At 44.4% G+C, this 15549-nt stretch overlaps 1 protein-coding gene across 1 annotated transcript; it reads left to right on the top strand.

Moving 5' to 3' along the window:
• Positions 1 to 7329: 7329 nt before the first annotated feature.
• Positions 7330 to 8292, top strand: LOC144275241 (olfactory receptor 14A16-like). Its single transcript, XM_077834423.1, has one exon. It carries the CDS (start codon positions 7330 to 7332, stop codon positions 8290 to 8292), a length of 963 nt encoding a protein of 320 aa, XP_077690549.1.
• The last annotated feature ends 7257 nt before the right edge of the window (positions 8293 to 15549 follow it).

Genomic DNA, 15549 nt, shown 5'->3' with positions numbered 1-15549 from the left:
GAGTTTAAAAGGGAAGTTTTGTCACCTTATTTTTCCTCTTTGTCTACACCTGCTTTTATAAATTAAGTATTTTGCTTTTCTCTTTTTTTTTCCCATGCTGACTTCCAGACAGCAGATCATATCATTTATGCTAAAGGGTTTATTCTCTTTCCCCACTCCTCACCCCACCTTCCACATCTGGATTTGCAAAGAGTTAAATTTATTTAAAAAAATAAATGGGGGGGGGTGGAGAAAAGTGTAACTTTTAGCTACAAACAAATGCACTTGTATCTTTTGTCTTTTCAAATGACCAGTGGGGACTAAGGCCAGGGACTGAGTGCATATGATGAGCTGATTGTAATGGAGATATGGGATAGGAAATATTCATATACATGCTTTGGTAAATAATGTTTAACAATGAATACTTATAAGAAAATTATGATCTGGACATAGACAGTCATTGCAGGAAAAGAGGATCAATAATTTGCGTTATCTATCTAATCTAATCTATTTATCTATCTATTAGTTCACAATCAAACAGAAATCTATCATTATGGCACAATTAGGTTTTGTGTTAGGTCAAGGAATGGTCTATCTAATCAGATACCCAGTTTTTATCGACCATATATGCAGCAGTGTACACAACGATGCACAGAAGGAAGAATAAATAAATAAAAGAATCAACCAAATTCTGATGTCCTTTTTCAGGTTGGATGTGAGTAGATTGACATGGGATGCCGCATGGAATGCCACATCAGTGCAAGTGATGACACTTTTCCATTTACACCAAGGTTAGAACAAAATGACCCCAGGTAAGTAACTTATACCAGTGTTTATGTTACCACTGAATTGATCCCAGAGACATTGGGCCAGAAACTCATCAGTATTAAACCCTTGATGTCAACGGAGCTACTCTGCATTGGCACATTGAAATGGGAATGGGAGGAGCAGGGGGAAGGGGAGGAGCAGGGGGTAGGGCCCTGAGGTGAGGGGTAAACTGTTTGTTTTTTGTGACCAGGGACCCAATCAATCTTAATCCACCTCTGCCATGAGTGGGCAGAAATAGAAGGAACTCTACAAGGTGACTCTCATGCCTCGATTTCCTTGGCCACATGGATTTTATCCCTCTCTGGCAACAAGGACACAAAGAGAATAAGTATCTACAACTGCTACCACCTGAGGAATCTGTTTGGTTGAGCTCAAGTGGTAGAATCATGTGTTTGGGGATTGATTCTGAGACTTCAGTTTCCTACAGTGACCAATTAAGTTTGCAGACACATCCTGAAATCATAGCAGGGTATTCTAAAGTTTAGTTTGAATGTAAAGAGGCATGTTTTATTCACTTCATCACACAGGAAAAAAAGCCCTTCTTATTAATTTCATATGTATTGCTAATGATCTAAGGTGATGTGCTGTGGAAGAAGGAGGCAGGTCATGGTCCATCGGCAGGTGAATGTTCTGCAAAAATGAGCGCCTTCCCCTCCCCATGGGGCTGAGACTCAGTGATCTGGGGGAATATGGGACTCACTGATTTAAGAGCTGTAGAAGGGCTTTTGCTGCTCTCAGGATTCTGTCCATGTCCTTTGGGTTATGTCCCATAATTGTCTCACTAGATCAGAGGTTGGGGCAATAGGTGGTCAGTCACTGCTGACCTGTCTCCTTAATGATGTGCTGTTCATCATTCAGGGTTTCAGAATCCCTGCCCATGTCTGCAGCTCTCTGGGGTGAAGGGAAGGTTCAGGATGATTCCCTCCCCCTCTCCAATAATCTGTGTCCGTGGGAGAGAAGGGTCGATTCCCCAAGGGCCCTCCTTTATCTCAGGGTCTCCCTGGGGAGGAGCCAGTGGCTCTTCTCAGGGCCATCTCCTGGGTCTCACAGGGGTTAGAGGTTCTCGCTCCCCAAGGCAGCCTGGTGCCCTATGGTTGGTGAGAGGCCTGGATTTGGGCCTTACTAATGGTCGTGGTTTGTGTGTGCTACAGAGATCCATCACTATGTGGTTCAAAGGGAATCCCCTGGGTGGGTGAGTCAATGCAGGATTGTGCCTCAAGGGATCCAGCCACTGTCTCCCTGGCTGATCCCCAAGTGTCTGAGAGCAGAGCTGCTGGGTCAGTGAGTGGTGAAGAACATGCCTAGCTATTACCTGACCAGATCTCAGCTGGAGTCCCAGCTCCCTGTGGGAGCACAGAGAGAGTGTGGGGGTTTCCCATCACCATTGGGAGTCAGGAAGCAGAACAGCTCTGCGTTGGGTCAGGGACATGGTGAGCTCCTATCCTGGGATGCATTACGCACCCTGCGAAAGGCTGAGAGAAACATCAGTGGGGTGGGGAGTGGTACCTGAGTCCGCCACTGGGGCCACTCTAGGGCAATACCATCCCAGTCCCAGGATTTGGAGCTGGCTCTGTGCAATCTGCCAAAGGCACATGCCCTGTTGCTTTTAGGTCTTTGGAAAGATCTTCTCTGAAGGGCAGAGAAGATCCTTTCTGCAGGTGGTGCTGCTGGCCATCTATGACCCCTTGCTGTCCATCAGCCAGGCTGTTCTCCATCTTGGGGGAAGCTGCCCAGCTGATGGGGACAAGGTGAGAGGCTGGATTAGGCTCAGGAGATTGGGGATGGGACCCAGGACCTGTCACCTCTAGGCCCCGAAAAGTCACTCCCGTCCCATCGCCATTCGGTGTCTGGGAAGCAGCAAGGCGAATGAGTCAGAACGGATACCGTGGGTTGAGTTGAATTCAACTCCATGAGCAGGATGGACTAAGGGACTGAACTGCAGAAATGCCACAGCCACAAAAACTCCAGTTCCAGTCAGTGCCGTCTGTGCTCCCTCAACACCTCTGAAAACCTGGCCTTCAGTGAGGAGCCAGGACCTCAACCCACTAAGAGAAGGAAAGAGGAACATCCATAGCCAGGTACATCACCATCCCACTCCTCATTGCCTCTGGCCCAGCTCCCTTGGCTTGATGGAGCTGCTGAGATTGGGATGCAGTGAGAAGAGATGAGAACAAGCTGGGGACATAGTAGAATGGCAGGGAGGGCCCCTTCCTCCCAAAGGAGAGTCCATGGCCCCTCCATGGGGGACCCTTCCTTCCCTCCACACTGTGTGCTTTGGTGCATGGACACTGCCCCGCCATCATTCTCAATGAGTTCTGTGATTCATGCACTCCTTCGTACCTCTCCCTTTAATACCTATAAGGAAGCAACAGGAAACTGTTTTGGGGGGCTATAACTCAGAAAACCCTTAGTCAAATGACCCCAGATTTGGATCACTATCACAACCCCATGCCCCCTGGAGGCAAACCAAACTTCAAAGCAAACTGAGTGACTGGATTTTAGAGCACTTACAAGGTTTAAGGTTCAAAGCGTATAAAATGGCTGGAATGGAAACCCTCTGACTATTTCTCTGTACTGGTGCATGAGGACAGTAAGAAGTGATGTGGTGGAAAATTAACCACACGTTGTGTTTGGTTCAGAACAAACCTGAGGCCAGCTTTATTCAAGCATGCCCAGACAGGGAGAGTCAGCTGGAGCTGCTCTGGCGTAAACAGAAATATAGGAGCTTATATTGCTGAAAACCACAATTTGCCAAACCCACTTCCTTCAACAGCATTTTTCTTATTTGGCATATAGTGCAAGCTTCAACAGTAGCTTTGCCTTACTTGGTGTTTAGCAAAAACAAGCTTTTTCTGTTATTGACAGCTGTTTTTCTTTGTGGCTAATGTTTTTTTTTAACTTCTAGCAGTTATGGTTGAATTTCTTAAGCTGTGCTGTTGCAATTGCCCCTCAATGGCATTTTCCTTACTCTCTTCTTATGCTTCATATACACAGTTAGCGTGACTGAAGATTTAGGCCTATTAGTTTAGGCCTACTAGATTTTTCCTTCACAGTGAACACTGTGTTAAATACAGCTTGGGTTCCCCAAAGATAGAATAAACTCAACAGGCTGAGACATTTTTGACTCTCATCACATCAATAGTTTGAGCTCTAGCACTGCACAAAAAAATTCACCTAGAAAAATCCTTTTTATCTCCGCGACCCCTAGCTCAAATGACTTTTTGAAAAAAAAAACAAACTCTTTTTCTTGGCTTATAGCTCCATAACCCCTAGGTCTAATGACCCCTAATTCAGTTTACTAATCCTACCCTGCACCCTCTGGAAGCACACCAATTTTCAAAGGAATTTGACTAAGCATGTCAATGTTATGGGCCTTAGAAAACCGACTTTTAAATGGTAGTCACAACACAACTTTAGCTATACTATAATATTTCTAAGTTTGTTTACTGGCTGAGTACCCATCTCTCAGATTTCTGTCTATTAACTATGATCTTGGAATATTGCATGAGCATTAAAACGGGATTGTGCTGTTAAACAATGAGAATGCTGACAGAGCAATAAGCATCAAAGTATGCACCACAGTATAGACATTCACCTCATGTAAACTGTCACAGCTCCACAGCACTATGCCAATTTACACCAGCTGGGGATCTGGCCCTTCATATTTGTTCAGTCTCTCTGACATACACAAACCAGTGTGAATTAAACATTGTTAAAATGCCATGCAGCATTGCACCTGCAGCATAATGAGCCTTTTATTATAGTGTTGCCTGCAGTAAGAAAAAAAATGTAATTGCTAGAAGAAAGAAAGAAAGAAAGAAAGAAAGAAAGAAAGAAAGAAAGAAAGAAAGAAAGTTGGGCCATTCATCCCAATAGAAGTCAAAGCTCAGACACAGAAAATCTTAGCAACAGTGAATTCCTCCAAAGTTCTGTCCCTAGTAGGAATGAATCGCTCCTTAACATTAAAATTTACACACTTGAGATTAATCCCATGGAACAAAGAATGAAGAAAGTGCGGATGGGTTCAGAACTTTTGTCACATCTTTGGTTTAAACTCACAGGCAAAGAATATGGGTTTGAAACTGTGTAACAGGCGAGATCCCCAGCTGGTGTAAATCAGCCATTGCTCCATTGAAATCAAAGAGCCAGATCCCCAGTTGGCAAAAATAGCCCTAGCTACACGAGTGTGGACATGGTTCTTAGTTGTTAGTGTTTGCTTTGGGTACCTCTTAATGACCTAATTCAATCAGCCCAGCCAGCCTGAGCTGTGGGTTCCCCTGGTGGCTGTACTCCAAGAGCTGCTGATGCAATGCAGGAGAAAGAAGGGTGGGGGGAATCTCTGCTCACCCAGAGGTAATTATGTGGAGTTAATGAAGGAATAGGCTATTCCAGGCCAGCTGAGCATCTGGTGCCACTAGGCTCTTAGCGATTGTAGGTGACATGTCTGTGCTATACACATATATTTTATTCTGCAACCCCTTTGGGACACCCTTTGAGCCTCAGCCCTGCCTTATTTTTAGCCAAGCATCCTTCCAGGGGTGCTGCCATTGTATGAGATCCAGGGAGGGTGCTGTTCCCTGAGGCTAGGTTGAGCTAGTGCAGGTTGTCAGGGTGTTTGCTTCAGAGTTGAGATTAGAGCTGGGTTCACAACCCTGGAGACTGGATTCAGCTATTTTTCCCCTGCACAAACCAGGATCAGCTCTAGAGCTGGGAGGGGCTTTCAGTCTCTGATCTCATTTAGTCCATCACCTCTTGGACTATCCTGCCCAAGGAGGGGAGCAGGGAGCACACATCTGTGGAGTGGATCCCTGTTTTCTAGGAACTGCAGAGAGACCCAGCAACTCAGGAAACAGTTTCTGGATAATACAGTGATGGGGGCATGATAGACAGATATGATTATTTGGACATTATCACTCTAACAGAGGAGGATCAAATGCATCACAAGTTGGGAAAAATTCTACAAAGACCAGCAAAGTAAGTTTCCTATTTCAATTAAATATGTTAGGGTATTGATATACAGGGCACATCTGAGAACATAAATATGCATGACAATTGGAACTCTTGAAGAGTTTTACTATCAATTTAATCAAATACCTAGCACCAGTCAGACTTATTTTTTTGTTTATTTTTCAGCAGCAAAAATTGATTTTTCATAGAAATTGTGAAAACTCAAACATTTGTTTCATCGTGGCAACTGAGAAGAAAACAATTTTAACTAAAAGCTGTTGAAAACTGAAAAAAAATAGCCTCTGCTGTCCTTGGAAAAACAAAATATATATCGAGGATAGCAGAGACTTTCCATGAAAATGTGTTCAATTCAAAACCCAATTTGCCTTTGAAATAATTAAAGCAGAAAATGTCTGTCTACCCGGAACTGGAAACTTTGCACCAGGGTAGGGAACATTAAGATTTTCCACTAATACCACAATTTCAAACCCATTCGCTCTATTGCAACTGTTTCAAAGGGATAGCTCCAGGATGGTTAAACTGAGTGAAGTCAAGTCGATAGCCCACAGAATATATTTTAAGTGTCATGATGCTAAAAGACAGAGTTGAAGCCCCTAGACAAAACTTTTCTATCTTGACACTGCCCAAGGAGAGACAGAAGGTCAATGGGATTAGAACCTAGATCTCCTGCTCTAGCACCATATCTGCTGTCCTATATTGCTGCCAGTTAAATGGCAGTGCTGTTGAGCAGTGCACAGAACATACACATAATAAGACACAGTCCACCCCCCTAAAAGCTTCCATACTAATGGACAAGGCAGAGAAAGGGAGGGAGGAGATACAGAGGCACAGGGCGGGGAAGTAACTGGCCCAAGGTCACCCAGGAGATCAGTGGCAGAACCAAGAACAGAACCCAAGTCTCCTGACTGTCACTGACCTGCACAACATAAAGTCACAGAGGGAAATAATGCAACCTAGAAGTAACTGAGTGATGCTACTAGCCCATCATCACACAGAGATGGAAGTGCAGCTGGGATTGGTGCCCTAAATCAATCTGTAAATAGGTAGCAGGCCGTCTATGTGGAGAAATCATCACAGACGAGCTGCCACATAGGAAGCTGGGTGAGTCAATGTCGTATTTCTCTGGAAAGTGGGAATCGGGCTGTGCTGTCATTTTAGTATGTTAGTTTCATGCCCAAGTTGTGGGCTTGCTGTTTGTCACAATAGGGAACCATCTTGGCTAGAACTGTTGGATTTGGATTGTACTTTGTTCCATCCTTCATACTGCATTTTATCTAAGGCCAGAGCCTCAGATGGTGTAAACTGACCGAGCACCATTGAGTTTAAGTGAAATAATCCAGTTTTCACTAATGTGATAATGCACCTGATTACTGCTCTGAGTGATGGGTGAAGAGCACTTGTGACTCCTCAACAGTGGAAGTAATGAGTGCTGTACACCATTGACATCACATTATGAGATATTACAGAAAGAGAATCAGGATCATTTCCTCTGTCACTGTAATCCTGACCGTTGCCCTTCCCCTTCCCTCCACAGCCATCACACTGAGGAAGAAAATGTCCAACCGAACCACCGTGACCGAGTTCCTTCTCCTGGGATTCTCTGATGTTCAGGAGCTGCAGATTTTACATTTCATGGTGTTTCTAGTGATTTACCTGGCAGCCCTGATTGGGAATCTTCTCATCATCACCATTGTTGTCCTCGATCACCATCTTCACACCCCCATGTACTTCTTCCTGATGAATTTGTCCATTCTAGACATTGGCTCCATCTCTGTCACTGTCCCCAAATCCATGGCGAATTCCCTCATGAACATCAGGTCAATTTCTTATTCTGGATGTGTTGCCCAAGTTTTTCTCTTTGTCTTTTTTGTTTCAGCAGATCTTGCTTTTTTGACTGTCATGGCGTATGATCGATACGTCGCCATCTGCCAACCTCTGCACTATGAGAGAGTGATAAACAGGAGAGCTTGTGTCCAAATGGCAGCTGGTGTCTGGATCAGTGTTTTTCTCTACTCTGCATTCCACACTGGGATCACGTTTGCAGTCTGCTTCTGTGGAGGCAATATGGTGGATCAATTCTTCTGTGAAATCCCCCAGCTCCTCAAGCTCGCCTGCTCTGACACATACCTCAGTGAAACTTGGGCTATTGCCTTTAGTGTGTGCTTAGCTTCAAGTTGCTTTGTTTTAATAATTGTGTCATATGTTCACATCTTTACCATGGTGCTGAGAATCCCCGCTGAGCAGGGCCGGCATAAAGCCCTATCCACCTGCCTCCCTCACCTCACTGTGGTGTCCTTGTTCTTTTGCACTGCTAACTTTGCCTACAGTCATCCCACCTCCAGCTCAACCTCAACTCTGGATCTCGTGGTGGCTGTTCTCTATTCCGTGCTGCCAGCAGTGATGAATCCGATCATCTACAGCATGAGGAACAAGGAGATCAAAGCTGCATTGAGGAAACTGATAGCGAGGATGTTATCCACCAAAAATAAACTGTCCATTTTTTCCCTTTGGTTGTGATTTCATTCTGTGTTTCTTTATAAATGTAATCCTCTGATGACATTATCAACTCCATGAGAACATACTTTGTCATTTGCTTATGCAGAAAGATGTATTTAGACAGGTAAAAATGTAGACAAACACCACTCAAGTCAGTGGAGTTACTGTAGATTTACACCGGTGTAAATAAGATCAGACTCTACCTATCTATCTATCATGTTTTTTGTTCTGACACCCATCATCCGAGCACCTTCCACCTCAAATGAATAGCCATAATCAAGTCCTCAGTGGACTTCATGAAGTCTCTCTGTCTTCTTTCTTGGGGCATAAACTCTGCTTGGGGTACCATGGCTTTTGGTTAATTGTTTGCTTGTGTGACAGAGTGGGATATGATGGTGTCAAACTGTAAACTCTGTTGTAGTGTGTGTGGAAATATTGGCATGGTGACAGCACAAGTCTGGCCTGCCTCAATGGCAGCCTGTTGTGCTGATTTCCAGACAGCTGCCCTGCCTGGGAAAGGTGTTTGACACCATCATAGGAGGACCTCATTGAGAGCCATCCAGGCGAGAGACTGAGGCCATTGAGTTTTGTTGTGTCTCGACTACTTGCCCTCCCACATGCAAAAAAATGATTTTTCTATACAGGGGGCCCACAGGAATGAATGTTGGAGATGGAACTTCACTGTTTGAACCCATGGCACAGTGACAGGGGCCTATTTAAGAGTGCTGTTCTGCTCTATGCAGAGAGGGGCCAACCATGCCCACACGTAGGAAAGACTTGCAGGAGCAAGAGCGCGGGAGGGACTCTGCCCAGCCTGAAACCTCAGACTCACAGAATGGATGAGATCAGACTAGGGGAGGGGGTGTCTCAGGACCATCTTCTTTCCAAAGATCTGTAACGCTCGAGGGCTTGATGCATAAAGTTTCTGTGGTTAAGAAATACCTTTGCTAAACCCATGTTCCTCTCCTTCTTGTCACATTCATCTTAAAGGGGTTCAACCAGAGTGAGCACAGCCTAGATTAAGCTCTGGCAGAGTGTGTGTAAGTGACCTGGGGGCTTGGAGGAACTCAGACACTGGTTTTGAGCTCTAAGGCAGCTGGACAGGGGCCTCCCAGTGGCCAAAGGAAGGGCGTCAGACCAGACGTCTGAGCTGGGGAATGGTGTCTACAGCCCCAGAGCTAGAAACAACGGTGAGACTCTACCCAGATACAATTACCTTGGAAGAATATGCCACCCAGTGATTGGGTCCGCTTTCATGAGATGAGTGACTATACAACTGGGTACTGGGACAGATTGTAACAGCTAGCTCGTCTGGCTATTGTTTTGTTTTATCAGTTGGTCAATTTGCTTTTAGGATTTTGTTTTGTTTTTTTGTGGGGTGGGGAGGGAAATGATTGGCTACATAGGGGTTTCACAAAAAGAAAAGGAGGACTTGTGGCACCTTAGAGACTAACAAATTTATTTGAGCATAAGCTTTCGTGAGCTACAGCTCACTTCATCAGATGCATCCGATGAAGTGAGCTGTAGCTCACAAAAGCTTATGCTCAAATACATTTGTTAGTCTCTAAGGTGCCACAAGTCCTCCTTTTCTTTTTGCGGATACAGACTAACAGGGCTGCTACTCTGAAACCTGTCATTATGAGGGTTTCAGTAATTTGTCATGTATTCAGGAGAGCAATGTATTATTGCTTTGACTGGGTTTTCTGAGAGAGCTGAAGGTTTGCTTCCCACAAAGATGAAGGGGTGGGGAAAGAGTTTCTGTAGCTGTCTGAATGACTGAGTTCCTGTTGAAATGACTAATTTTAACATGCCTAGAGCCTGAGCTAGGCTTCTTTTTTATTAATGTAAATGTAAATGTAAATAAATAAAATCTATGTCATTCTTACTATGGTGAGAAGGCCTTTTTGAAGAGAAACTTACTCCAGTGTTTCCTGAAGAAGAACTGACTCTGGATAATAAGGCCATATTTGGATCCCACTGAAGTCACTGGGCTAAAGCCAGTCACTTCAAAGGGGTCAGGACTTGGCCAACAGCCAATATACACAGGGATCCAAATGTTGCTAAAGACAGCCTGGAGAAAGCGAATGGGCCAGAGATGTAAGTGTGAGATTCCCATCTTAGCTACACCTGTGCCAATGAAGAGTAGCTCCATTGACATCAAGGGTTTAATACTGATGAGATTCTGGCTCAATGTCTCCCGACTCAATTCAATGGTAACCTAAACACTGGTGTAAGTTACTTGTCTGGGGTCATTTTGTTCTAACTTTGATGTAAATGGAAAAGTGTCATCACTTGCACTGATCTGGATTCCATGCGGCATCCTGGGTCGATCTGCTCACAAGATGAGAAAGGAGCTCAGAATTTGGTTGATTGATTTATTTATTTATTATTCCTTCTCTGTGGATTGTTGTGTAAACTATGTATATGATAGATAAAAGAGGAGTATGTGATTAGACAGACATAGTGATGGGACCGTTCCTTGTCCTAATACACAAACTAATTATGTCATAATGCTAGATTTCTGTTTATGAATTAGTTTATGCTAATTCTTGTGCAGCTTTTCCTGCCATGACTGTCTATATCCAGATAATGATTTTCTTATAAGTATTCTTTATTAAACGTTATTCACCAAAGCATGTCTATGAATATTTCTTACTCCACAGCTCATTAACAAGCACCTCATCCTATGTACTGCGTGTGTGAACTTAGAGCTCTTTCACGTGGATACATTTTCCACACACTGTTTCTTTTCTTTGACTGGATAAATTGAAGAATTAGAAAGCTTAAAAATGAAGAGGCCAATCCTCAGATGGTGTAAATTGTTATAGGGCCGTTGAAGTCAATAGCGCAAAGAGAATTTATATCATTGGAGGATCCATGCTGAACACTCATGATTACGAATTAACCCCCGCCCTCCCCGCCGCCCTTGAATATCCTGTACAAAGGCCCTGGTTCAGGAAACCAATCTGGCATGTGCTTAACTTTAACTACGTGAGTAGTCCTTTCAAAGCTTAAAGTTAAACTCATTCCTAAGCACTTTGCTGGATTAGGGTCCGGGTTAGAGCCAAAGGCTGCATGTAACAGGATCTTACCCAAACTGCTTTCACACCCAGCCACTGCCCCAATTCCTCTCCTTCCCGAGTCAAATGTCCCACTGCAATTAGTGCATTGGAATTACTCTCCCCTCTTGGGTTTGGATTATTTACACCGAATAACAGTTAAAAGCCAGAATCTAGGGGCTGCCTTCTCCAGGCTCACTAGGCCCTTATGACCCTCCTGGGCTCCTAAGTCCCTCTGATGGGTTCTGTTCCTGCCCAAGAGTGCAGATCCCCCCAGCCAGGCATCTCTTCTGGCTGCCGTGGAGAACTTCTTCCCAAGTCCTCCCTGACCCTGGGTCCCCTTTGGATCCCCTGGGGGAGTCTCCTGATCCCTGAAATTCTTCTAGCCTTTACTCTTGGATCAGGGCATCAGGCTCAGCTCTCTCTGCTTCTCAGATCTCTGAGCAGTGGAGCTCTGCCAGACCCATCCCAGACCCATGGCCTCTCCAGACAGATCTCCCCTAGGTCTGTCCTACCCACTGGTGCCCCTCATTCTGATGGATCAGGCTCCCTCCCATGCCTGGTCACTGATCTAACCCAGCCCCAACCCAAACCCTCACCTGGGATCAGATGACATGGCACAGGTGTGGATGATCCCATCTCCCCTTAAAGGGCCAGCCCACCCTGAGGCACTGAGATTTTCAACTGGACCTAGGGTATTTAGGTGCCCGACTTCTATTGTTTTTCACTGGGAGATCAGCACCTAACTCTGCTGGCATTGCCAGCAGATTGAGGGATGTGATCGTTCCCCTCTATTCGACACTGATGAGGCCACATCTGGAGTACTGTGTCCAGTTTTGGGCCCCACACTACAAGAAGGATGTGAAAAAATTGGAAGGCATCCAGCGGAGGGCAACAAAAATTATTAGGGGACTGAACACATGACTTATGAGGAGATGCTGAAGGAACTGGGATTGTTTAGTCTGCAGAAGAGAAGAAGGAGCAGGGATTTGATAGCTGCTTTCAACTACCTGAAAGGGGGGTTCCAAAGAGGATGGATCTAGACTGTTCTCAGTGGTAGCAGATGACAGAACAAGGAGTAATGGTTTCAAGTTGCAGTGGGGGAGGTTTAGGTTGGATATTAGGAAAACCTTTTTCACTAGGAGGGTGGTGAAGCACTGGAATGGGTTACCTAGGGAGATGGTGGAATCTCCTTCCTTTGAGGTTTTTAAGGTCAGGCTTGATAAAACCCTGGCTGGGATGGTTTAGTTGGGGACTGGTCCTGCTTTGAGCAGGGGATTGGACTAAATTACCTCCTGAGGTCCCTTCCAACCCTGATATTCTATGATTCTATGATCTGTGTTCTAGTTTTCCAAAATGTTTCCTCTTCATGGCAAAGTTCTTCATACTTTGATATGTTCTCTTATTGTTTTTTTTTTATGTGTCTGTCTGCTGGTCTGGCAATATGAGTCAATATGGTCTTGTTTGTCTTCTTTTCCACAACTATGTCCAGCCTTTTTGCTTGCACTGTTCAGTCTGTGACAATTGCCAGATCCCTTCATTCTCTAGAGCATTTTCAATTCGATGGTTGTAATAGTGCATGGTTTGCTTCAATCCATATATGCCACAGAGGCTCCAAGGGAGACACTTGGCAACCGCATTGCATCCATTCATATCTTCTCTCCCAGTCAGGCTCCTGCAGGAGCTCAACACAGGCTCCCCATCTCTTCATTTTCAGAACACATTCTGCAGTGTTGTCATTCAATTTTGCTTTCTACATCATTAAGCCATATTCATGTGCTCTCCTAATCACGCTTTCTGTCTCTCTTTTGAGGTATCTTTCTTCAAGCCACAAGTTTGTTAAACTTCTCTCACTAATGGGTTTGATCCCTCTCCACCACTGTCTGTGCATTCATTTCTTTGTAAATCTTTCAACCCTTTCTTTGGCAATTAGCTTTCTCCTTTCTTTCATGCTTTCTTGGGCTGTGTTACAGCTCGGTCATCGCTTGTTATCGCGACCAGATGATCTTTAAACTGGTTGACTCTGCATATAATTTGATGTTATATTCTTCATTGTCAATTGCTTCCTCCACAGATAGCAGACCTTTTTCCTCCATCACATCATCAGATGTGAAGCCTGTCCAAGTCTTGATTGATATTCAATGCTCTGTGCATCACCAGGAGCTTTCATGTTTGGATATCAATTTCTTTCTTCTCCACTTGATCCACTGGATCACTCTGGCAAGTTTTCTGGTCCATTTAAAGACAGGGGGTCTGAACCTCAAGTGATAAGCAATATTACTGTATTATAAGAGTCGACAGAGTGAGGTCTTTTCTGAAAGCTAATGACACCCTTGTGGTTAATATCATTGTGAAATGTATGTATTAACACTATATGAGGAAATATGGATCCTTAATTATATTCTGTTTTAAAGTCTGTGGCCAAACAGGGAGAAACTGGTTGCCTCCCAGAAAAGAGAGAAGGCAGCAGTCTATGTGTCTCCTACGTAAATTAAGCATGGTGGAACCAAAACAATGAAAGCTCCATTTGTATATGGGGGCTGGGAAGCCCACATGAAGGGAAGAACATGATAAGGTCATCCTGCCTCTTGAAGTAAGGCTATGGGGTTGACTTGGCTTTTTTACACTTGGTGGAAGAGGTGATGGCCAGTAATTCCAAAGCCACAACTGCCTTGGCATCTGGCAACCAGGAAGGCTAGGATTCCCAAAGGAAGTGAAGGGAACTAAGCACCCAAATTACAGTTGGGTGTGGGTGCCTAACTCCCATAGGCTCCTTTGAAAATCTCAGACAGACTTCATATTTTGTCAAGGATTAGTTCCAATATTAGGGCCTCAGCTATGCAGTGCCATGCTGTTTCAGACTGAGAAGAGGGACTCAGTTTAAACATGTGAACAGCTGATTTACCCTCCCTCCAACCTTGAATACTTGGTCATGCACGACGTTTTTTCTGCATGTTCTGCTTTTTTGCGTGAGTCTCTGTGTAGATAAAGCTCGGAGGAGGAACTGTTATTGTGTGCATGGAGGAAAGACCGAGAGGGAAATCGAAGATCTTAGAAACATCTAAGGCACCAAAGTTCAGTGTCCACATTTCATTTTGCAACCATGAAAAGACACTTCAAATCTAGCTGGACAATAAGGGATAAATGATAAAAGTCCCTTCTCAAACTTCCTGCCTCTAACTTCACAGGAATTTTTTCAGGCCCAGTGTTGTGAAATCCTCAGTGACGTGAGGGAAGAAGAAAAGCCCAATCAAAGAGATCGTTAAATCCAGTTAAGATTGTAGGTGATCTTCATATTTCTGTTGAGATCTGGGCTAGGTTATTCAAAGTGACCTTGTTATAACCATAGGGGTAGCCTAAATTCCTCCTTACCTGTAAGGGGTTAAGAAGCTCAAGTAATCTGGTTGGCACCTGACCAAAGGAACCAATGGGGACAAAAGATACTTTCAAATCTGGGGGGGTGGGGGGGAGCGAGAGGATTTGTTTTGGGTTCTTTGTTTCTGTGGCCGTTCACTCTTGGGACTAAGAGGGACCGGATATCAATCCATGTTCTCCAAACCTTTCTAAACAAGTCTCTCATATTTCAGACTTGTAAATAACAGCCAGGCAAGGTGTATTAGTTTATCTTTGTTTTCTCAACTTGTGAATTTTCCCTTTGCTAGAGGGAGGTTTATCCCTGTTTTGTTGTAACTTTGAAACTAAGGCTAGAGGGTGTTTCTCTGTGCTCTTTCAATTTTCTGCTACTCTGTAAGATTAATTACCAGCCTAAGTTTACAGAGGTGATTCTTTTACCTTTTTCTCTTTAAATAAAATCCTTCTTTTTAAGAACCTGACTGATTTTTCCATTGTTCTAAGACCCAGGGGGTTTGGGTCTGTAGTCCCTTTGTAACCAATTGGTGAGGATATATGCTCAAGCCTTCCCCAGGAAAGGGGGTGTAGGCTTAGGGGAATAGAACTCCAAGTGGTCCTTTTCCTGATTGTTTGTTAAATCACTTGGCGGTGGCAGCGATCCCAAGGCAAGCAAGGTATCTGTGTCTTGGAGAAGTTTTAACCTAAGCTGGTAAGAATAAGCTTGGGGGGTCTTTCATGCGGGTCCCCACATCTGTACCCCAGAGTTCAAAGTGGAGAGGGAACCCTGACACACCTAAAGAAATTAGGCACTGATCTGTCAATGGGAGTTGGGTGCCAAAGTTCTTTAGGCCATTCTGAAAATCACACC

Source organism: Eretmochelys imbricata, chromosome 14 (assembly GCF_965152235.1).
Source record: "Eretmochelys imbricata isolate rEreImb1 chromosome 14, rEreImb1.hap1, whole genome shotgun sequence".
Classification (NCBI taxonomy): domain Eukaryota; kingdom Metazoa; phylum Chordata; order Testudines; family Cheloniidae; genus Eretmochelys; species Eretmochelys imbricata.
The sequence above is the reverse complement of the archived record's forward strand: the minus strand, read 5'-3'. Positions and strand labels throughout refer to the sequence as shown.